General features: G+C 35.2%; 1 protein-coding gene across 1 annotated transcript in view; it reads right to left on the reverse strand.

Moving 5' to 3' along the window:
- Positions 1-25,679, reverse strand: part of CSMD1 (CUB and Sushi multiple domains 1) — a 2,093,507-nt gene that overhangs the window by 18,016 nt on the left and 2,049,812 nt on the right. The window contains exons 56-65 of the mRNA XM_058288018.2: positions 25,164-25,337; positions 24,206-24,388; positions 12,084-12,260; positions 11,283-11,462; positions 8,711-8,884; positions 8,391-8,564; positions 6,748-6,821; positions 4,806-4,917; positions 3,568-3,747; positions 2,222-2,266 (exon numbers count right to left, since the gene is read on the reverse strand). Coding sequence (XP_058144001.1) covers positions 2,222-2,266; positions 3,568-3,747; positions 4,806-4,917; positions 6,748-6,821; positions 8,391-8,564; positions 8,711-8,884; positions 11,283-11,462; positions 12,084-12,260; positions 24,206-24,388; positions 25,164-25,337 — 1,473 coding nt within the window. The remainder of the gene's footprint in view (positions 1-2,221; positions 2,267-3,567; positions 3,748-4,805; positions 4,918-6,747; positions 6,822-8,390; positions 8,565-8,710; positions 8,885-11,282; positions 11,463-12,083; positions 12,261-24,205; positions 24,389-25,163; positions 25,338-25,679) is intronic.

Below are 25,679 nucleotides of genomic sequence, written 5' to 3' on the forward strand. Positions count from 1 at the left end.
TTTTTTAAATGTAATATTTATCTAGGACAAGAATACTTACAAAGACTATTTAGATATTTACTCTTATCTTCACTGCTTATGAAAAAACATCCCCCCTCATTTCTGCTAATAAATAAATGTATATAAAAATCCTTCCACTTTTACAATGTTAATATCAAAAATTCATCTTATTAGCATGTCTAAATATACACCAGTGTTTTCACCAAGCTTCTTTTTGCTTTATTCTCATAATGTGCCTAAATTATTTAAATAGATAAGAGCTACTTTAAATAGAATTAACCAAAACACATTGTTTGAGCTGCTTGGTGGAAATAAATATACTAATAAATATACCTACATTCATATGTTTTGTAAATCGACTTACAGTCCCAAATAAGAACAAAAGTGGTCTGTGCCTGTGACCAGGCATTTTTCTGTCTTCCTAGACATAAACCTAAAAAAGTTAGCCTTGCAGCAGAAGGGGTAAAGACGAGCAGAATGGAATAGTTTCCTATGGCTTTGAGTAGATACAACTCCCTAATACTAATAATAGTAATCATAATGAGTTAAGCTGAAAACAGAAATATTAACACAGGAAGCAACACATTTGCTTATAAGTAACTGACATTAAACACTTCTACCCATCGATCGGCAGAATTATAAAGGCCCTGAGTTTTAACAGTCAACCCCAAAAGCACTATTTCCTTACTAAAATTAATGTACTTTAAAATAATATCAAAATTACTTTCCCTAATTATAATGTATATACTCCATCGAAGATATTAATGGATTGTTTAAGCTGTTCAATTAAGTAATTCTTTGGGGGTATCATAGGATGTATCATGACAGAATGGGCAGAGTAAAGTGTAACTGGTGACTTGGGAATGAACTGTTTGTGTTCAAATACAACCATTAATAACGTGTTAGAGATCATCTTTTTGTCTCCTTGTCATTTGATTTGTTGCTGATATATTGAAGATGTGATTCAACAACCAAACAGCTACAAAGGTTATGATGTACCACCTTGATAAAGATTATTTATTAATAATTAGCACTTCCCTTCAGAAAGAAAGAAGGGGTATTGATAATAATATTTGCGCCTTCAAAAACAGCATTCAGATATTTCAATAAATAGCTTAATGAAAAATAAACAAAACAAACATAGAACAAAAATAAACAAATTGTTTTTCTTTCCATTTTAAAAAGTGTTGCCTGGGAAAGGAATATGGAGTTCTGTATTTTAATCTTTAAGTACTATTTAAACAAAGTGGCCAGGAGAAGTAAAAGTACATTTTTTATACATTATGGTATACTTTGGAGAAATTCCTCTAATCATGTTGTTACGTTTTGCCTTGTCTAAGAATTAAATGTATAACACCACTCGGACTTACTAACAGCATGACACATACTCTTTACCTGTGTGAATCTAGAATAGAACCTATCAGAGTTAGAGGCTATGCTCAAGAAACCAGTGTTAAAACTTGATTAAGGAAAACACTAGTAAAATGACCTTAAATACTTACAAAAGTTTTCTGTTTCTGGTTGAAAAAAAATAAGCTTGACTCAATATAATTTGGAGGATGCATTTCCTTATCTAAATAATACCTACATTTATTACATAGATACAATAATCCAGATGATTTGAAGTAACAGAAACCTTCCTTAGTAAACAGCACTGCATCATTCCTACTTGTTATAGAATGCTCTTAGCAAGGTACCACATGACCCAGAAAAGCCAGTAAGAACATTTTAGGAGGCAGGGGATGCCTGGATTATCTAGATGCTTGAGTTAAAAATGGGGCTTTGCCTTTGAATCGCTTGTTGGTACAATTTATGCTGTCAAAAGCTATTGTTTAAATTACCTCATTTACTTTAACTCCCATATTTGGAGGAAGGAATTGCAACCCTCTTTATAAGGCTCTCCATTATGTCACATTGTATGATCAATGTTTAATGTCCATTTCTATCTACAAACTGCCTAAGGCAACTTTTAATGAAAAAATGTCTGATAACACCAAAGCTTTTCTTAAGTAATGTACTGTTATTTCACTAACAAACTACTCATGTGAAAGACATAGAACTCTTTATAGGCTTGGTGTTTTAAAAAAGTGAAACATTAACTTTTCCATGGAATACTGTAATCAGAAACTGTAATGTTAAAAAATTGCTTCACCGTAGAGAGTATAGTAGAAAACAAATCATTTTATTTGATTTACATCTATAACTGTTCTGGTATACAAACCTGGAGTTTTAGTAACTGTTTCATTAACTTCTCTCACTCCTTTACCTACAAGTAAAAAGACAAATTATCATTTTCAAAAGCATGTATTTTTGAATAATGTTGAAAATGTCAAATTGAGCCATTTTCCCTTCTTCAGATTTTCTAAATGTACAAAAATAATGACTATCTTATACATATACAATTTCAACCCATATATTCACAGCAAAATATCCTTTGTGTATGCCGAGATATTGAGTACAAGGATGAAAATAAATACTGATCTAACATGTAGTAATCCCATCTAGAGTGCTACAACAGAGAGCCTTGTAAATGAGGGTGGCTTGTAAGAGTTTCCTGGTTAAGGATATGCTGTCATAAGTGAAATATGAAAAATAACTAAGATTTCATAATCTCTCTTAATTTTCCAACCCCCCAAGTCAATGAATTTGAAATTTAACACTGAAGAACATCAATTTATTTCCCTTGCAGACTGTTAATTTGGTGAATTAAGTTAGATTTAACTCATAATCTCTTGGATTTATACTTTTATATCAAACTGCAAGTTACCTTTCTTTTCTTTTTTTAAGTTTGTGCTCTACTTCTGACAGAGAAGGGCAAGGGAAATATAAGTCTCTTAAAAATTCCTAACTTGAGTACTATAAACAGGCTCCAGGAAACTAAAACTAGTCATTGATTTTATTAAACAATAATTTTTATTACTGCTATTTAATGCTCTATGTATATATAATCTATATTTGGTGGAAAACCCTGAAAGACTAGCTGTTATCAATGAGGACCCAGAGTTATTACTCCCATTTGTAAATATGCAAATTTATGAGTAATTAATGCATCATTTCCATGCTACTTACATTTGTAACTCTTAAAGTAGAGTCAGTGAGCATTAAAAACACATAAACTCAAATTCCACCACCAAACAGCTTGAGTGATCTTAAACGTAACAACACTTAAGAGAGTCAACTTTATATATTTTCAGGCACAAGGTGATATTTGTTCATTTCCATTTTTAAGATAACATAATCCTGAAAATACACTGTATATTATTTTCCTTTCAACTCAGAATGATTTTCTTCAAATAGTTTTTCTCTTTGGAATAAAATGTAATTAGCAAATCATAAAATCTGTGTATCTAATTAGCATATGTTTCCAAAGTGCCAAGCACTTGCTACACACATATCCACACACACACATGCACACACATGAAGTACAGATTTAGGCAGAGAGATTAACATCACTTCCGTGATGGTATTTTCTTATAGGTCTTTAACCTGGAAACTAGCCTCACGGGCAGTTGATACTTTCCTTTGCTCTTCAGGAATATATTTTTCACTCTTTGATCAGTGACTTACTTTTACAAACAGGTGATTTCCCTGTCCATTTCATATCTGCTTTGCATGTCCTGTGCTCAGATCCACCCGCAAGGAAAAATCCTGGATGGCAGGTGTACACTAAGGTGTAACCAAAAGTCGGCAGGTCTATAGCGCGCACGTCGGCGTGGGCTGGAGTTTCTGGCTGTCTGCAGGCATGAGCTGAAATCATATTTATTCCATTAGAAACCACTGGGACTTTATTCATTACAAAGTTAGTGTCTAAAGAAATTAAAGAAATGGTGGAAAGGGACTTGAAAATTAGTTAACAATTTTCAATTTGCAAACAATTTGAAATTAGTTTGCCATTTAAAATATTTGAATACAGCTTTAAATTTCTCCAACTTGCCACAATTCTGCAACATTCAACATAAGAAGAACTTGCTCTTTTCCATCTCTCTCTTTCCTGCTCTCTCCCTTCCTGTATATCCATATGTGTGTGCATGTGTATGCATCTCTCTCTATATATATAATTATGTGCAGAGATAATTTAAGATGGAGATGATAGATCTGAAATAAACAGAGCACTCCTGATGAACTATTAAGATAAATACATTAAATTTCTTTAAAAGACCTGATATTAGTGAGCTCCATATATGTGTGTATACATTTCTACACACACACATATATATAATATCCACATATTATATGATAGCTTAACATGGTATGAATAGACACTATATTTCAATAAATTGATAGGGAATAAACTATTGACTCACTAATCATTCAAACATTTCTTCTAACTCTTCTGATTAAATTACAAAATTATTCTGACATACTACATAACCCAGTTTATCCCCTCTTTACAATCTGATATAAACATACTGGAAGAGAAGTAGCGTGAGTAAATGATACGCCTCTCCATGACCGTTAAATGTAAGATTTCTCATGTCTTTGGTTTCTGGCAAAGTTTCTCAGACTATCACACGTCTCAGGGTCACCTGGAGAGCTTGATAAACTCTTCCCACCCCAACCTCACCCAGGTTTCTGAATAAGTAGGTCTAGGACGGGGCTTGGGAATTTGCATTTTTACCAACTTGGCAAGTAATGTTGATGCCGCTGGTCCTAGGAAATAATCATACTCTGAAAACCACTAGGCTAGGGAATTAAAAACAAACAGAAGTAAGTCAGTTCCTCATCATTTCCCTTGACAGTAAACATTTGCCATGTAACCCACAATAAACAGCTTATGGCTGAGCAGCGGCAGAACAATCACTCACGTATACATTCGGTCTGCATTCCACTCCACGTTAAATTGGCAAGGCAAGTTCGAGTTGTGGAACCTTGAATGTGGTAACCTTTCCTGCACCTGAAGAAGACTGTGCTTCCAACCTAGACAGAAAAATCCAGTAAAGAAACCAACTCAATAAAAACGAACAATGCTCGAAAGCAGATTCCAGGGGAAAATTATACCAGTAATTTTAATTTTAATTCCAAGCTATTGTTTGAATAAACATATACATTTGAGTCACATCTTAAATCATTGTACTCAAGATAGATAACTCAGTGCATAAAGTAAGATCTTAGGTACAGCAAATTGTGATGCTTTAGAAGGCTATTTGGAGTGAGTACATTTTTCCTTTTTGATTTTAGTTTTACTCCTCTCTAGTTGCTAATTTAGAAAAAAGAGTAAGTTTGTAGTACCTATAATTTCCTTTTCTGTTTTTTTTTTTCCTGCTAGTCATATTTTAATCAATTGGTTTTAATTAGCAAATTATTTTGTTAACAATGTTTGGGGACTGGCCAACCTTGCCCTCTATGAGAATCTATCAAAACTAAATCTGTACTTATGGGGCTTCAAATATAAATTATTTATGTTATCTGAATGCCTAGGACATCTTTCCTACTAGAACTTCACCAGGTATCTCCCACTTACTTCTCAGGACTTCGTTTAAATTTCCCTTCCCCTGAGCATCACTTCCTGCTCTTCCAAGAAGTGATCATATATTGCTTTCTGCACTTCCCCAACATCAAATGTTCATCATGTCACTTACTACAATGTGCTGGAACTGCCTGTATATTTATCTCTCTTTCTATTGGAGAGGATTCTCAGTGGTCAGTGAATATTTCTCATCTAACATGCTATGGATATGTGCTGAGGGACACCAAAGATCTTCCATGGCCACCTATGTCTGATACAGAGAACCAGACATGAGAGAACAGGGAAGGGAGAAGGGGCACATCCTACAGAAAGGTGCTCGGGGGCTGGAAGGCAGCTTTGTACACCCTGCACTCCTACTTGGGACTGAATTTGTTCATGTCTTTAGCTGTGAAGCCACCTAAACATGCCAAGGAAGAGTTCAAAGCATCGTGATACTTTTTCTGAGAATTGGGACCTAATATGAAAAGTGCTGGATTTACCCTTCCAGGTACTTATAAAATTTTTCTTTGCAGGTATGCAAGAGAGCTATCAGGAAGTAGCCAGTGTATGTCAAAGCCAGAAAAATGAGAATATTTTCGCTTTCATGAGAGATGGCAAGAAAAAGATTTTTTACACTCAATTGCTGGGCTTTCTAACCTGAAAGTAGTATGCAGTTTTAATTCTGGCTTTCGAAGTTATATACTCAAAGGGCCATTAAGTCAGTTGGTTAAGAATGGTTAATCAACTTCATTTCAAGCTTCATTATCTTCCATTTTTTAGGTATTCTTTCAATATTAATTGAAGTGTTAATATACTTTTTATTAAGAAGTCAAATGCACATTTACAAGTGATATACAGTATGCTAATAATTCATAGCACTTTAAAAGATCATATAGAGAAGATATTTAGCCCAAGGGGCTTGAATAAATTTTCTTCTTCTGTTTGTATATCTAGAATTTAATACTATTTTCTCATCGTATCAAGTCACCATATGGGATCTTCTATGTGTAACTACTCAGTGACTACGCACCCCATCCAAGAATTCCACTGTCAGTTCAGCAGACAAAAATATAGAATTATATGTTTTTGAATAGAAATTAATATAGCAATTGCTACTATATGAGCCCAGATATACAATCACCTTGTTTTTTGACAATTAAAATCCCATGCAATAATCCTCTTTGAATACATTTTATTTGGGAAAATAGCATGAAGAGATGGTATGGAAGAAATATACATATATTTGAGTAACAATTGCATTTTATATTTACAGAAAAACATAAAAAATAAAAATGTAATACCTCATATCCTCTAGAGCTATTTTGTATTCCAAAATGTGGCGTACCAGGGTCTGGGCAGGTGTTATGAGCAGGATCTGAAATTCAGAATTAAAACAAAACAGAACAAAACAGATCAGAAATAGTTATTACAGGAATTTGAACACTTTTGCTAAAATATATTACAAATTTGAGAAAGTTTGCTTTGACAAATGTGCAAGATGATTTTTAGGGAACAAAAAAAATTAAATTGTTCTTTTTATTGTTTTCTTCATACTTCTTTAAATTGCTCTGTATGTTTGTTTCTGCATAATAGTGAATGGCATTTGATGATAGAAATTCAGTGGTTTTCCATCCTCAGGTTTAATTTTTCTCTACTGACATATTGGTTAATTAATAATGCACAGACTTTGAAAACTATCTGTTCTTGTCCTTCGGTTCTTAGCAATTCAAATAATGGACATTTCATTTGGTCATTCATGATCCCAAATTCCTTGCATTATTTTTTTTTCAAGACTTTATAATGAGAAATAAATTTAATGCATCAAAACTCAAGTGCATGGTAAAGCAACATGTGACATTTTCAAAAAATGTAAGATATGAGCAAGTAAGGGCATTTCAGCTTCATTATTTGTGGCTTTGCAGCTGCTAGCAGGAAAACAAAATAGATAACTTTTAAAATTTTGTTTTCAAGCACAATTAACCTAACATAGGGGAAGGAAATATTTTATAATAAAGAGCTAGCTACCATGTAGCACTAGCTTAAATCAAATGGCAGTAAATAGTTTTATAATTAGAAAGACCAGAGCTGTGATGAAATTATTTCTCATTCTATCTTATTTTTAAGGAGATGTCTTTCAATCTCTTAGGAAATAATCAAGACTATAAATCGTTAATTGTTTACTACAAATATGCAGACCACCACTGAACCTCCTGCTCAATAAAGCAGTATGAACAAAATAAAGATAGCAATAAAATTTAACCCTGCAGCAGTGAGGTATGCAGGAAAGAGCACAGAGGGGACAGCTAGGGCTCTGGTATCTGTGCTGCTAACACTGTGACTTTGGACAAATGTAATTTCTATCGGAATCTTTTCCATGATGCAGAGATTTAATCTAAAAGTGAGGGGTTTAGGTCATGTAAAAATGTCTTCTGACTTGCAGGTTTCATTCTTACATGCTAAAATGAATAGAACGTTAGTGACCAATGCAGCTCTTTCTACCATTGCTAACAGAACCATTAGATTAGTGAGGACACCCACTGAACGAGACACAGGAAATTCAGGGAAAGCAATCAAACAGCAGTCTAGGCTGTTTCTCTGGTGATGGCTGTTTCAAAGAACAGCAGTAACGACATCTTCCACGAAGGTCTCTCCCCCTAATTAATGCAGTTGTCATTTGAGATAGACAGGCATTAGAAAATTTTAGGTAAGTGAACGAAATCTAGCTAGTAGGTATTTTAGCAGATTTCTAGGCTTCAAACCTGGTGTGCACTACTTAAAAGAGTCTTCAATTTAATTAATAAGTAATTACACTAATATCAAGGATATTACCTTCCACAGAAAATTATATATGGGAACATTATCTATGTAAACACATGTAATCAGATTTTTTAGATGAAATGTCCTTATCACAGAACAGCTTCTGAGACTGTCTTATAATTATTACCGATACAGGTGGGTTGTATGCCACTCCACATGCCATTGGCTTGGCAGATTCTTCTTGAAGATCCCACTAGTATAAGTGGAGATTTACATTGGAAGAAGACTTCAGATTTATAGGTGAAACTTTTCCCATTAAGTCTCCCCTCAGCAGGAGTACCAGGATCTCCACAGAACACAGCTATTGAAAGTTAAAGAGAGAAAAAGCGGTAAGCAAAGACTTGGTGGAAAAAAACCCAACAATATTTAAAGATGCTAATAGTATATTGCCCTGAATCAGGTTAGCATATTAAATTAATTTAATCAGTATCATTAAGGCGGACTTACGTAGACACTGGGGGATCTCCCCTTCCCACACTCCATGACCTTCACAGGAGAGGATGGCTGAGTGAGAAAGCTGGTGGCCGTCAGCACAACTGTAACTTATACTGGAGCCCCAGTGGAAATCTGTTCCCTCCACTTTTCCATATTGCACTTGAGGAGGTGGACTGCACATGACAGCTATGTCCATAAAAACAAAGATTAAACACAGTAGAGCTTCTACTACAACTGTAATGTTCAAATTGTTCACATCAATGTTCACCTTTTAATTTAAACTGAATTACAAATGACATCCACATTTTTTCAAGAAAAGAATTGAGGAAGACAGTAAATAAAAAAATGAAACTTTTCTCCAATATTTCTTAATTAACTTAGATCAAGTACATAAAACCAAAGTAGAGTAAAAACAACATACTGTAAAAAAAATTGGATTGAACATGACATTTTCAATATATCCAAGGCCAAGTAAGGGAGAAATATCCTTATTTAACATGTAACTTTTTATGATGAACAAATCAAAACCAGACCTGGTCAAATGACATGAGCATATTATTTTAACCTTTTAACATGAGATCTTTTATACATTGTCAGTAAGAATTTCTTCTGCCATATGTATTTTTTGTTTGTTGAAAGATAGCATATAACTGTCAAAAGATATAGTCTGTTCATCCATTCGCTTCAAAAACATAAAAAGAAATATTTATATGAAAAGAAGAAGAGTTCGTAAAACATCACTTACAAGTTTTATAATGGACTTAGAGCCTAATATTTATTGTATATGTGGGATTATAAGCTCTAGAGAAAGAACCCAGTTCTTACAGATGATGTCTCCCTTGGCACTAATCCACTATCTACGATTCCCACTCTAGCAATTATTCTAAGAAGCATGACTGGTAACATTATCATCAACAACAATAAAACAACACTATCTAAATGTTGTCTTTCCTGAGGATCCAATGAAGACCTAACAACTCCACAAACTTATGACATTGGAGGTGGCGGGAAAAAAGCAAGCAAGCAGCATATGGCAGGGGGAGGGAGATGTTCACAGGTATTTTCCAAGGTGCACTCATGTCCCTATTTTCTCATGCGAGAAAGACACCTGAGCGCTCAGAATCACACGTGGACTCCCAGCAGGTGAAAATGGGCCTTTCTCTTGCTATTCATCCCTCCAGCCACATATTCATTTAGTTAATAACTCTTTCTTGAGAATGTCCATGATATGAAGATCTGAGGAAAATGTGCTCTAGGCAGAGGGGATGACCAGGTGAGAGGTCCTAAGACAAGAGCGGTCACTAAAGACTTCTTCCCATAAGGATGGGAGACTGATGGATTAGCCCAGCAAGAGAGAGGTCTGATCTGGTAGGACCTTGTTAGCCACAGATGTTGAAAAGGGAAGTGAAGAGGGAGGGAATAGAGCAATAGAAAGGTCCAGTTTCCAGACCATTTCATTGACAATTGTTATCAACATAACCATTTGACTAAAATACTCCCAACACACATTTATGAGCTTCATGAAACACTTATTTGCTGCCCATCATGTCACAGGCATAGCGTGAAGTGGGGGAGAAAATGAGGATGCACCAAGAATATGTTCATGACAGAAGAGAATGGAAATAAAAGTTTTGAACACCTACGTCTCAGTTATTTCTCACAAATCTTGGGGCACACCAAATCTGTCTTTCAGAGTCCATTGAGGATGGACTTTCCTCCCTCCAGGCTTCCCCGTGTTTTAGTGCTCAATTATCACAGTGTTTTCTTTTTTTTTGACATATAATGAAGATGAGAATTGACAACTTTCAAGCCCCAACCCTTCCTTCCCATCTTGTTCCACACATCAGCAGGCCGATAAGAAAGCCTGTGCTCTCCCTCTCGGAGGTGGAAGAAGTTCAGAAGATGCAAATCCCTCGCTCTAGCACAAAGCCTTACGCAGCCCTCTCCCGCATCACTGAATGCACCCGCTCCACTGCCTCCGCTTCGCTCATGCCACACGACCGGCCTCAGCGTTCCCCCACGCTCCCTGGAAAGTCCCATCATGAGAGTAATAAAGTTTTTCATACCCCTTTGGTGTGTGCGACTTTATCATTCTCAGCATTCAAACCACCTAAACCATTGGGACACCAACACTATCTGTCACACGTGGCCCTTATTCAATGCTCATCTTGTCTCTGCAGTTTCATTCTAAATTATATTTCTCTATCTCTGTCATTATAGTCACCTATGATACAGTCATCCTCAACTCTGCCATAAGACAATCGTGGGCAATCAAATGTTTACCAAGAGACAGCGAAACATTGTGACTAGAAGCACAGCCTCTAGAAGGCAGCAGGCCTGAGTCTGAATCCTGACTCTTGCATCCCTGGCTGCATAATCCTGAGCCATGATTCCTCTCTGTGAGTCAGTTTCCCCATCCCTAAGACTGAGCTAAACATATTATGAAAATTAAGAGATCTGTATCCGTATACATGTTTACAAGCATTCCTAATACATAGAAAGGTTGTATAAATGTTTGTGAAATGACATAAAAATAATTCAGTAAAGACCTCTATTCATATCAGTAGGAGTATATGACACAGACCTTTGCAGACAGGTTTGCTCTGGTTCCAGGTACTGTCTTCAGTGCAACGGAGAGTGGATGACGTGGCGGGTTCCATGAGATAGCCAGGATTGCACTGGTAGCTGACAGTCTTATTGAAGGTGAAATCATTCCCAAATTGGATGCCATTTGCCAGTGTACCTGGATCACCACAACTTATAACTAATAAGCAGGTAACAAAAAAGAACCGGGAAAACACGAAATTATGATGAAATGTATTAGTCATGGTTTCCATCCAAGTTTCTCTCCTTGAACTGCTATTCAAAGTGATTAAGCAATGAATTATTAAAGCAACACCAGCCTTTACTTGCTAATTGTACTGGCCTGTCAGGAAGCCACATGCAGTACCCCTCATTTCTGTCCTATTGGCAGTAGATTGTGCTGATGCCAGCCCCTACCCTTGTCAAGCATCCTTACTAGTTATGTGTGAAGAAATCACACTCTGGCTGGTCAAGGACATACATGCAGATTGTGACCAGAGTATCAAACAACTTCTTTATTTTTCTATAAACTAAGTGGTCTACATAGAGAGAAAACCTGGACCTTTTGGGCTTTAATTTCACAAGCTCCTGCCCAAATGGACCTTTCAAGTAGCTCCAAGCGTATCAATAAGAAAGAGGAGAAAAAAATCTTAATAATATTTAATAAATGCAATCCTAATATCAAGCACACATTGTTCTCTAGGAATTAAAGACAAATAAAACACATAAAAACACATTTCTTCTCCTCAGTCAGCTAGATGCATTACGATGCCCTGCACCTGCTGTGACAGCTGATACTAACTTGTGCAGTCAGGAGCTGTGCCAGTCCAGGTGCCATTGGCAGTGCAGTGCCGAGTCGTTAGCCCTGAGGTCTTGTAGCCTTCCCAGCAAGCATAGATGACGGAGCTGGAGAAGAGAATTCCATCACTACTGATGATCATGCCATTGGTAGGGGTACCAGGATTGCCACAGGACACAGCTTTTAGGGAAACAAAAACCATGACATGCAAAGAGAGTGACCATTACTAGAATGATAAATACAGAAGACCAGAGGTTATCAGTTCAATAGACTACATAGTTATTTTTCAAAAAACATACCATATATTACTATGGAAGATCTTTAATACACACGTTTTCCTGTATGGCTTGCACCACCATTTTAGTGATTAGTTACATATGTGAAAAGTGTATTTTCGTTTTATTCTTTTTAAAGTACATTATATCCAAAATAAATTAAAAGATGCAGTAAACATTGAGAATTCAAACTTGCTACTTTTGAATTTAACATGTTTTTAATACTTTGAAAGGGAAATTTTTATTTTTAAAAATGATATCTATAATATTAGCAACTCAGAGTGTTTTCCTTCATGCCGTAGTTGTTTTTTGTTGTTGTTTTTTTAAATCTGGTAAATCAGGTTCTATTTTAAATCTCTGGGAAAGTTCATTTTTGAAAATAAAGAAGGCCTTAACAACATGGAAGACTAAACTTAAAACTGTTTTGTAAAATGCTCTTCTCAATATTACTAAACATAGAGGTGTGCTACTAGACTTCGGTGTGATGCACTTTTATATTTCTCTCCAGATAATCGTGCTGTCATGTACACGGCCTCAGTTAATGATGAGCCATACAGCATGTCTATGCTCAGTGAATCTCTCTTCCTTGCTCCTTCATCAGCAAAGAGAAGAGAGTTCAGTTGCTTCTGGATACATATCAAGGTGATGATTTCAATCTACAGAACTTTCTTTTTTGTCCTTTTATTTAATTGGGTCTATTTTCCAATAAGATGGTTATTTTTCCTCCATAGCCCTCCCACAATAATGTACAATAGGCAGAGGTATAAAGAAGTGACCGTTGGCTAGATCTTAATAACAAGCCTATATTATGACACCATTTCTGAGAATGACCAAACTATTTGAAAATATTATTTTTTAGTTGCTTTCCTTTTAAATCTAGCCTTGAGAACTAAGATACATTATCCTTTAAAATATGGAGGAAAATAGATTGCAAAATTTATAGAGCATGTTAAAAAAATCACTATATTGGAAATTTAGGGAATTACCTTTCATATTACATTGAAAAATGTGCTTACCCTCAGGTTGGACTAGATTTTGTTTGGGAAATACAGAGCATACATGCTGATGCTTCTATACCTTGCCCTTGACAAACAGAATTAATCAAACACAACCCTCTTCACTAATGGATCTGGGTATGAATTTCCAGCCCTTTGTAACACAGACTTTTCAGCAGTTTCTTAGTTGGCATTTGAGATGAGATATATTTACCAATCCAGAAGTGGATGATATCTAAGGTTCTCTAAAGCTCAAAAATGTTCTACGATGACTATGTTATACATTAAAATATTATATTTTAAATGACCAAGTTACTAGAATATTCAAGAAAATTACTCATGCCAGCTATAATCCCTTATCCATCACCTAGTGTGCAATAGATATATGAATGTATAATGGAAACCCTCTCAGAGTAGAATTGTTTTTGGTCCAATTCTTAATAAACCAGGAAAGAATACCCATGTTATTATATTTTATTCATATTATATTTGTTATTGAAATCTATATAGCATTTTTGAAAATTGCCCATATTGGCTCAATGCCAAAACTAATCAATAAACTTGTGAAAAGTATTCAGATTAATTTATAGACAAATTTATTATCAGTATATGATTCTCCATTATAGTAATGACACCCTAATATTGGGAAAGCCCCCTCAAATTTTGTATTATTTAAAGTAAAGTTCGTGGTAAACATGGCTTTGTGTGTGCTTAGAGGGAACCACTTTTCATGGTTATAATTATGAAAATGAAGATTATAAGACAGTATTAGAATACCTGTTTTATACCAACACTGTAATGTTATACAGTATAAGAAAACTAACACTAAAACAAAAACAAGATTAAAATTAGAGTCGAGAGATGGGGGAAAAAAGATTTCTTAAACAGAAGTTAAAATTTCATCATGTTTTCTGCTTCCTGACTTTCTTTGATCTTTTAAAAAAAATTTTCTCTTATGGAACTTTGGTTAATGTGATTCCTTTTGGTAAAAAAGAATGTTCTTTTATTTGATTTATAATAAACAGAATTACAATTACACCAAATACACATTATTGTTTACAAATATCAACAAATTTACTTGTCAGGCTGTATTAGAAAGCATTCTAGTTTGAGAGTTAAAAATATGTGAGATTGAATCTTTTCATACAAGTTAAGTAACTTGAACAAGCAATTCAAGTTCTCTAGATTTAGTAACTTTAATGGTAAAATGGGGATAACAGTACTTACTCCCAGTTGTTGCAAGAGTAGATAAAAATGTTGTAAATAAGTATTTGAAAAATGCCTAGTATAATATCTGGTACAAGAGTTGCATTTAAGGGATATATGACAGGTGATGCTACTGCTCATGTCTTCATCATACCACACATCCCTCACCTGAGTAAAATGTTGGCTCTCTCAAAATCTCAAGGGAAAGAGGACTAGGAGCTACCTAATGCATTTAAGACTAGGGAGTATGTTATGTTTAGGGGGTATAGTTATGTTTACGAAACTTCCTAAGATAAGATAAATTAAGGAGCATGTGATTTAAAGTCACTTGCTAACCAAAGCAAACATGATTTAAAGGGACAGAAATATATTAGAAATACAAATTCTTTGATATTTAAGAATTTTTTCAAGATTTTTCTTTTGTGACTCATTAACTCTAGCCTTTTCTCAATTAATTGAAATTTCCTGTTAGGACCCAATGATTTTGAATAGATTCAGAAGAGGTAATTTTGTCAGAGAGCTGGTGATATTGATTAGGAGCCTGAAGATATGAAGTCGTGGCAAAATTTTATGAAATGCAAAAGTCACTGATAATCTTTTCTTCTGTACAGAATAGCATGCGCCCCAAAGAGTTGTACCTATGATAGCAAATGAGGAAAACAACAACAAGAAGTAGAAAAAGAGTGGGGAGTGAAATCATCCACAATGTGAATTCCAAAAATAGGTACTGGATTATGTTTGTAAATTCTTCTCTTCCTCTGGGCATGATTAAATAATGATTAGGGATTTTACTGGGCCACATCAGTAGGTGGGTGAGTCACCGCCCACCAGGGGGCTGGGGCTCACAGTGAAACTGCACCGCAGAGAAGGGAGGTCTGAGTTTTGGATGCCAGAACCCTAGGAAGTAAACACACAGGAGAAGAACACAGAGTAATAGAGAGGGCTCCTTAGACATGACAGAGGCCCTGGGAAGAAAGATGAGCCATTTCCCTGATAATTTGCAGCTGCAGAGACCAAAACCCTGAGGAGCTGAGCCTCGAGAGAAATGAGCCCTGGGAAAGAGACAAGATTTATCCCAGCCTACAGCTGATATTGGAAGAAGCTGGGACCACAAAGACTTCAGAGGAAGAGCCATCATGCTCCAACACATGGCAACAGACTTTGGTGAGGGAAGTAAGTTACAATTTATGGCCTGGTAACTGTAAGCTTCTACCCCAAATAAACACCCTTTATATAAGCAAACCAGTTTCTGGTATTTTGCTTTGGCACCCCTTTGGATTACTGATACATACCTCCTCACAGATTTAGCGAATTTAAGGACAAATTCCAATTGCTTAAATCTCTGGAAGATGTTAGAGACTAGTGAAGGAATCCAAAATACTGACTCAAAGAAAGAGAAATACAGAACTAAATGCACACCTGAAGAAACCAGAAAAAGAACAGAAACCTAACTCAAAAGCAAGCAGAAGGAAAGAAATAACAAATATTAGAGCAGAAATAAATGAGAGAATAAAAAGAGAAGAGAGAATTAACAAAAGTTGCTTCTATGAAAAGATCAGTAACACTGACAAACTATTAGCTAAACTGGCAAAGAAAGAAGGAGAGAGAACACAAATAACTAAAATCAGAACTGAAAGGAAGGAGATTAATACCAACTTCACAGAAATAAAAGCCTAAATGAAGATATTGAAAACTGTACACCAACAAATTAGATACCTGCGATGAAAGAGACAAATTCCTAGAAACACACCTTCTATCTACACTAACTCTAAAAGAAATAGAAGATGAATGAACCAACTACAAGTAGAGAGCTCAAAATCAGTCATCATAAACCTCCCAAAAAGGAAATGTCCAGGACCAGATGATTTCACAGGTGAATTCTACCAAACTTTCCAAGAAGAATTAATATCAATCATATTCAATCTCTTCTAAAAAAATTAAAAAGGGGGGACACTAACTCAACTCATTCTATGGGGCCAACATCACCCTGATATCAAAGCAAGATAAATGTATGAAAAATAAAGAAAATTCCAGACCAGTTTCTCTACTGAATATAGACACAAAGGTCTTCAACAAAATATTTGCAAATTGAATCCAACAACACATTAAAATAATTATACCCCATGATCAAGTGGACCTTATCCCAGGTATGCAAGTGTGGTTTAAAATAAGAAAATAATTGTACTAGAAGTTTTACCCAGAGAAGTTAGGCAAGAAAAAGAAATAAAAGGTATCCAAGTTGGAAAGAAGTAAAGCTCTGACTATTTGCTGATGACATAATCCTACATATAGAAAGTCCTGAAAAATCTACAATGAAACTACTGGGGCTAACAGATGAATTCAGCAAAGTGGTGGGGTACACAATCAAAAGGCAAAAATCCATAATGTTTCTATACACTAGTAATGAGCAATCTGAGGAGGAAATCAAGAAAACAATTCCACTTACAAAAGAAGCTAAAGGAATAAAATATATGATTCAATTTAATCAAGGATATAAAGAACTTGTACACATAAAACTACAAAATATTGCCAAAAGAAATCTAAGAAAACCTAAATAAATAGAAGGATATTTTGCATTCATAGATTGGAAGACTAAATATCATTAAGATGTCATTTCTACCCAAAATGATTTACAGATTCAACACAATCACAATCAAAATTCCAACAGCCTACTTTGCAGACAAAATTTATCTGTAAGTGTAAGGTGACTCAAATAGCCAAAAACATCTTTAAAAAGAAGAACAAAATCAGAGGACCCAAAATTCCTGACATTAAAACATATTACAAAGCTACAGTGGTCAAAATAGCATGGTCTGGCACAAGAATAGATATATTGATCAATGAAATAGAATTGACACTTCAGAAAATGACCTTCACATCTATGGTCAACTGATTTTTGACAAGACTGCCAAGTCCTATCACACTCAGCTAAGATGGAGTTGAAGAAGGACAACCACCACACCATGGAGCCTAGAGTGATTACAACTGAAAGTGGGAGGACTGCATCCAGCATCCATGTGGAATCTGAGCCTCCTCTTGACATAGAGGTGCAATGGACACAACCAATCCAATATCCACATAGAAGAGGTGGCATTGGATTGGGAAAAGTGGACATGGTGGCTGATGGGTATGGGGAAAGGCAGGAAGAGATGAGAGTTGGAGGCGTCTTTGGGACATGGAGCTGCCCTGGATGGTGCTTCAGGGGCAATCACCGGACATTGTAAATCCTCACAGGGTCCACTGGATGGAATGGGGGAGAGTATGGGCCATGATGTGGACCATTGACCATGAGGTGCAGAGGTGCCCAAAGATGTACTTACCAAATGCAATGGATGTGTCATGATGATAGGAACGAGTGTTGCTGGGGCGGGGGAGAGGTGGGGTGGGGGGGTGGGGTTGAATGGGACCTCATATATATATTTTTAATGTAATATTATTACAAAGTCAATTAAAAAAAAAAAAGACTGCCAAGTCCACTCAATGTTAAAAGAATAGTCTTTTCAACAAAGGGTATTGGTGGATTTGGATATTCATATATAAAAGAATGAAAAAGGACCTATATCTCACACCATCTATAAAAATTAATTCAAAATAGTTTAAAGACCTAAATATAAGAACCAGGACTATAAAAATCATAGAAGAAAATGTAGGGAAGAATCTTCAAATCTTGTGCTAGGCAATGGTTTCTTAGACTATTTCCCAAAGCACAAGCAAGAAAAAAATAGATAAATGGGACCTCTTCAAAATTAAAAATGTTTGTCTCAAAGGATTTCTTTACAAAAGTGAAAAGACAATCTCTTTTGGGAGAAAATATTAGGAAACCAGATATCCACTAAGGATTTAGTATCCAGAGCATATAGAGAAATCTTATAACTCAACCATCAAAAAACAACCCACTTTAAAAATGGACAGAAGACTTGAATAGGCATTTCTCCAAAGAGGATATACAAATGGTTAAAAAGCATATGAAAAGGTGTTCAACATCACTAGTTATTATGGAAACGCAAATCAAAACACAATGAGATATCATGTCATACCCACTTAGAATGGCTGCTCTTAAAGAAACTGAAAACTACAAGTATTGAAGAGGATGTGGAAAAAGGAGAACACTCACTTATTGGTTATGGCCATTTAAAATGGTGTATCATTGGCAAAGAACATTTGGTAGTTCCTGAGATTGCTAGGTACAGAATTACTATATGACCTAGCAATCCTGCCATTAGGCATATACTCAGAAGAACTGAAAGTAGGGACTCAAAGAGATATTTGCACACAAATGTTCATAGTGGCATTATTCACAATTGCTAAAAGATGGAAGCAACCCAAGTGTCCACCAGACCATGAATGGATAAACAAAATGTGGTATATGCATACAATATACATATTTGTGACATCGGTCACAAAAAGAAATGAAGTCCCAATGCATGCTACAACATAGATAACCCTTGAGGACATTATGTTGAATGAAATAAACTAGACACAAAGTGACAAATATTTTATGATCTCACTGCTATGAACTAATTATAATAAGCAAATTTATAAATTTAGAATCTAGGCTATAGGTTTCCAGGGTATCGATTGGGTTTAGAGAATCGGTAGTTAGTTGATGCTTAATTTGTACAGAATTTCTATTTAGCTTGATGGGTAAGGTTTGTAAATGGATGATGGTGTTGGTAGCAAAATATTTTGAGTATAATTAATAGCAGTGAATTGTACTGGTGAATGTCATTAAAGGGGAAACTTAAGGACATACATGTAATTAGTATAAAAAATAAACAATAAAACATAGGACTGTATAAATGAAGAACTATAGTTGAGTTTATATATGAAGAACTATAGTTAATTGTAAAAGTAAAAGAATGTTCTTTCATGAATTACGGAGAAATGTACAACACTAATTCAAGGTGTTAATAATAGGGAGGTATGTGGGAAAAATATACCTAATGTAATCTATGGACCATACTTAATGGTATTATTTTAACAATCTTTTATCAATCATAACAAAGGTTAACTACTGTAAAAAATACAGTTATTTAAAAGTGCTATCATCAATTATAACAAATATTCTACACCAATGCAAGGTTTTTCGTGGTGGGGCAGTGTTTCAGGCTACTGGGCTGCTGAAAGCAATGCCAGAAATGCATTGGTGTTTACAATGAAGATTTGTAAGCTTACAAACCTATAGTTTGAAGGTCATAAAAATGTCCAAATTAATGCATCATTAGGCAATGCTTTCTCCCCATGCTTGGCTGCCAGTTATCCTGGTCTCCTCTTTCATAGGACAAGGCACATAGTGGCATCTGCTGGTCTCTCCCTTCTCTTCTGGGTTTCCTTGCTTTCAGCTTCTGGCTTCAGTGACTTTCTCTCTTTCTCTCCATATTCATCATTTATAAGGACTCCAGTAAGAGGATTATGACCCACCCTGGGCCATACCGTAACTGAAGTAACCTGATCAAAAGATCCCACAATAGATCCATACCCAAAGGAATGGATTAATTCTGAGAATATACTCTTCTGGGGTTCACAAATCCTCAAACTCTGACAGGCAGTGTACGGGAATCCTGTATTTTAGGCATGATTGTTCTGTGGACCCATACTTCTCTAATTAAAAAAATGCACACAAAAAGCATCTCCAAAAGGATGTTTCAAATTTTTGTGTGTGTATGTCTATGTGTATATGTGTGTTTAGTCATTTTTGTCCTACACATCATTTGTTGTTCTAGTGGGCATAACATATTTTGTACTGACTCCACTTCCCATGATTTCTGTAACTAAACAATGAAGTTTTGGAGGTAGTCAATTTTGTGGGGCATGGCATATCTGAGAAATATTTTCAGTATAGCAACATTATAGCAACTTCTTCTTTCTATATATAGTATTAAAGTCCAAGTTTCTAAGGACTTTTGTAGAAAACTCTTTAAATGCTTATTTTAGAAAAACAAAATATTAAAATGCGTTGCATAATCTAAGTTAGGTATATTACTGAGTAAAATCCAATTAAGCTCTTATTCAAATAAATGAATTAATTTATGCTTTGTTGAAAGAGAATGCTTGGAGAATATTACAGCCACAAAAGAATGAGATTTTCATGGAAAAATCATTACTCATTCTCAACTGTTTTAATTCTTTCCACCTTTTTAATTTGCAAAGCCAAAGTGTTTGAAGTAAACCCAATATAGAATGTACTCTCCCAAGAGAATAATCATCCTTTAAAAATATTTAGCATTTCTGTTCTCTGGGAATGTGATAAAGTTTCCACTCATCTCACAGGAAGTTCAGGTGTAAGGCCAAGAATTAAGTTCAACATTGCATTTAATATTCATGAAAATGAAGTTTTGTGCTGCTTTTAATAAGCATCAGATTACTGCTAGAATGTCTAAATAAATCTTCAGTTACTAATTTTTTGATATCCTTTGGCCATTATAAATACTGAGAAAATATTTTAAATATAAAATAAAATAGTAGAGATGATTTAGCCCTATCCCTCCCTCTTTTTAAACAAAAGGACAGTAAGGACTAGAACTGAGATTTTATGACAATAATTACATAGAATCAGCGGTAGAACCTAAACCTTCTAACTCATTGTTGAGGATTAATCATGTTCCCTGTTAAAAGATCTAGTCGAGTCCTAATCTCCAGTCCTGTTGGTGTGAGCCCATTTGTGAAGAGGACAATTAGAGATGCTATTGTTGGTTTTAATGGGAGAGAGGACCTTAATCCAATATGGTCAAAATCCTTATGAACAAAGAGGAGGTAGAAGCCCGAAGCAGGAGAAGCCAGAGAGAGGTCCCAACAATTGAAGACAAGATTCCACCAGAATACTACAGACTTTGGCAGAAAGCACGGCCTGTCAAGGAACTGCTATTGGACTTCTAGTCTTCAAATCCATGAGACAGTAAATTCCTGTTCTTTAATGCCAACCCATTGTGCGGTATTTGTCATAGCAACCTTAGAAAACTAAGACATTTCTAAATCATAGTGCTTTTCAAAAAGTTCTGAAAGACATATGCTACAGATATGTTTAGCATATTAAATGTAACTTAGGAGAAAAACAAAATTGCAATTTTACTATAGAATTTATTTTACCTTACTGGTAAATGTTTCTGTAAATTCACACTTTGATATAATTACAGTGTTATATAAAATTGCAAAAATATTATAAGAAACATCTTTTATACCCTTTCATTAGATTCATCACTTGTTTATATATTGCCCCAGCTTCTTCTCTTTCTCTGTCTAAATATATATTCATATTTTTCTAAAATATTGAGAGTGAGTTAGTCATACTGCCCCTTTACTGTTAAATAATTCAAAGTGATTTTTCCTAAGCAAAGAAATTCTCTTACATAACCATAATATTATTATTTTTAAACAACCAGGAAATTTAACTTTGATGCAAGACATTTGTATTCTATTTCCTTTAAGTTTTTGAACTTAACTTTGATAGTTCCATTAAAGTCTGCGTGTGTTATTTTCAAAATCTGGGTCATCTCAGGTTCAGATTCTATTATGTGTTTTTCCTTTTAACTATGGGTCATGGTGTCCTGAAACTCTGGAACCATGTTGTGTGTAGTACTAGCACGGTCCTCTTATTTTGGGGAGTGGTATGTGTTTCTAATGCACAGACTTTCTGAGGCTTCAGCTGAATGTCCCAGGTACTCTGTTAGAAGTCCCCACTCAGACTGAGCTGGACCTCCAGTGTTTCTCAGCACTGTGTGACCTTCAGTATCACTTGTGAGCTCTCAACTCTGCAGCACGTGATGTGTGCTTGCAGTCCAACCCTTGGTCAAATCACCCAGTGGAAATCCACATAGGTCTCTGGGACTCTCCCATTGTATACGGCTTATTCTCTTCAGATTCTGTGTTCTGCAACTTACAATTCAGTCACTGGAATACCTGTTTCTACTTCATCAGCTCAAAAAGAGTCCATCTTCCTCCTTCATCTCATTTATTTCCTTTCTTGTCAGGGTCATAGCCATGTGCTGCCTGTTGTTTAATAACTGAAAGTAATTGCTTCCTATATCTTGTTCAGTTTTATAGTTGTTCTCAGTAAGAACGTTAGTCTACTACCACTTGATCTGTCATGGCTACAAGTGGAAGTCTTCATATTTATTTTTCATAATGTTCAAACACAGGACCAATACTTCACAGGTATAGGATGGATGGCAAATATTATATGGGAGTAAATGAAGGTTATTAATAAAGTCATGTACAACTTCAAAGGACTATATAATAAAATAGAAAACACTGATTTTGGTGTGAAAGAGTTTCTATGAGGCAAAATTCTAATAAGAGAAGAAGAAACTGAAAATGAGTATGAGTTTAAAAAATCTACTAATTTATATTCATATGCTTCATTCAATTTTAAAGAGTATCACCCTGCAATTCACAGCTGCCAGGTGACATTTACAACCAATAACCAGCTATATTTCCCAAAATCCAACCTTTTAATGGCTTTGTCTTAAGATTTATACTAACTTTATGATCAAGAGGCAATTCAGAGGCAAAGATTATCTTGGACTATTTGTATATCATATATGTCTGGTTATCTACTTAAATAAAACATTTGATATAATATATATTGTATACATAAAATACAGCTTATTATACATATGTATTGTCTATCATCTACACAATACATATAAAATAATAGAAAGCTACAAATTGAGATGTCATAGTATAAAAGGAAAAACAAATATTAAGGAAAATTGAGTTATAGTTCTGTGTTTGATCTTGTATGACCTTATGTAAGTTGGTCAGATTATATAGAAAGTGTGTCATTCATATGAAAATATATATTTAATGAATACTTCTTAGATTCAACAGCCTGATCATTAATTGGGAAGTCTGGGTGCAAAAAATTTGCAACGTTCTAATTCTATCTTCCTGAACTCTAAATAATACTTTTTAAACTCTAAATGATGTACTATCAACATGTCTTACCTCGCTTTTGCTCAAGGCAGGTGTGCAAACACATGGCATAGTTGCTATTATTTGACCATAAAGTGTTCATGGCATCTTTACTGTTAATACTGGGGCATCCCACTGCTTCCTACGATGCCTCTCAAATATTACATTTAAATATAACCATGCTCAACTGTTATACAGAACACAATCCCTTACCACAAGTAGGATTAAGGCAACATGAGCTGGAAGCATTATCAGACTAAACTGCAGAAACTTCCCTGTGTTTTATACTGCTCTCCATCATTGGGCCCTAACCTCATTCCTTTATTTCTAGCAGTCATAAAACTTTGGCAAAATCACATACAGATTATCATCAGGAAGATATTAGAAATCTCATTTTAGTTTATGGCCTTTCAAAGGGTAAAGACCAGAATTTTAGGATCTTTTTGAATAGCTGGTATACCTCCATGTCATGATTTTGGATGGTTCTCATACATTTGGGCAAAAAAAACACAAAACATTTTAATTGTGCAAATAGTCTAAATCTCTAGGTTTTTTGTGGTCTGTTACTGGCAATGTTAGCATGGAGTCCATGATTTTATCTTTAAGGATTGAGTTTTTTTAGTTTTTTAAAAATTATTTCATTTTTCAGAGGAACCCAGGATCTAGTATATGTGAAGCAGCCTCAACTACTGGCTACATCCACTCCATTGAATTATTTTTTTTAAAGGGGATCACTGACCTTCACACACAGGCTGTAGTCCTGACCACGATCCATTAAGCAAACATGTTCGCTCAGGAGAGCCCCTCAACTGATAGCCCATTTCACAGGAAAAGCGGAGAAGGCTTTTGATCTTAAATTCTTCCCCAAGCCTAGCTCCATGTGCTGGGGTTCCTGGGTCACCACAAAATCCAGGATTATTTCCTATTGAACATAAACACATAGAACAGTATACAATTTTGTTAGACATGCTTAAAGTATTTATCATTAAAATAACGACAAATTGTTTAAATATATATCTAATATGAGATTAGTTATACAGCATTCTGGCACGCTTGAAGAAAGATTTTCTTTGTTTTAGTACAAATGGGAGAACTTAAGAAATCATTCTTGAATAACTAAAATCAAAATAGTCTATTCATACAATTATAAGATTAAAGGATATTCTCTTGGAAGAAGCAAAACACTGGCAATGGAGAATGTAGGTTGTGATAACTGCAAGGGTGGGTATGAATAGGAAGTAAGTGGGAGATGGGGGTTAGGGTGTTTGGGGCATGTAGGAAAACATCAAATAAGAGGTGTGACTCTTCTCAATTTTGCCTGGAGTCAATCAGCCTTCCATGAATATTACTTATTTAAGAAACAGTTCATGGAAGAATTAAGATTATGATGCTTTTCAAAGAGAGTAAATGTGATTCCTTCTTTATTGAGACAGAAATAATATGGAAGAATTGGGAGGAAGCAGAACAAAGGAATAGAGAGCAAATAGAGACAAACCAAAGCCAAGGGAAAGCAAGCTTTATGGTAAGGATGAGAAAGAAACACTCAACATCCCTAAAGAGAAAAAAATTTAAAGTGTTAGGTATTGGATGAAGAAGGAGGAAGAGAAGGATATTTATAATAACAGCTGAAATTGAAATCATAATTTCAAATAAATGTACATCACAGATGATCTCGACTGGCAGACACATCCCTCTACCTGTGCAGTGGGGTAGGGTTCCGCTCCAGCGACTATCTTCTTGACAAACCCTGGTGGTGTTGCCCCTAAGACTCTGGCTGCCTTTGCATGAATAGTGCACTACGGCCCCGTAGGAAAACAGATCTCCAGTGAGGATGGCATTGGCAGGCACTCCTGGATGCCCACATGAGATAACTGGAGGGGAAAGAAGAGATAACAACAATCACCAAACAGCACATCATTTCTATTAAACTGCCTTGCATTGGTAAGTCTCAACATGGATAGCCATACAAAAATCACCTACTAATTTTAAAAAAATAACTAAATATGCTGGCATATGCTTTCAGTTCCTTACATCCATTTCAGATGGTTCCTAACCCCCCCTTCCCAATATTCATGTAGGGCTAAAAAAAAGGAAAATACATGTCAATGAGGATTTTTAAAATCTTAAGTTAAGGTAGCTGTTCTTAAGGTAGAAATTTACATTTAGGCTTTCAAAGGGAAGGCCATAGGACCTAAAATTTTTCCATCTACTTT

Source organism: Dasypus novemcinctus, chromosome 25 (genome assembly GCF_030445035.2).
Source record: "Dasypus novemcinctus isolate mDasNov1 chromosome 25, mDasNov1.1.hap2, whole genome shotgun sequence".
Lineage (NCBI taxonomy): Eukaryota > Metazoa > Chordata > Mammalia > Cingulata > Dasypodidae > Dasypus > Dasypus novemcinctus.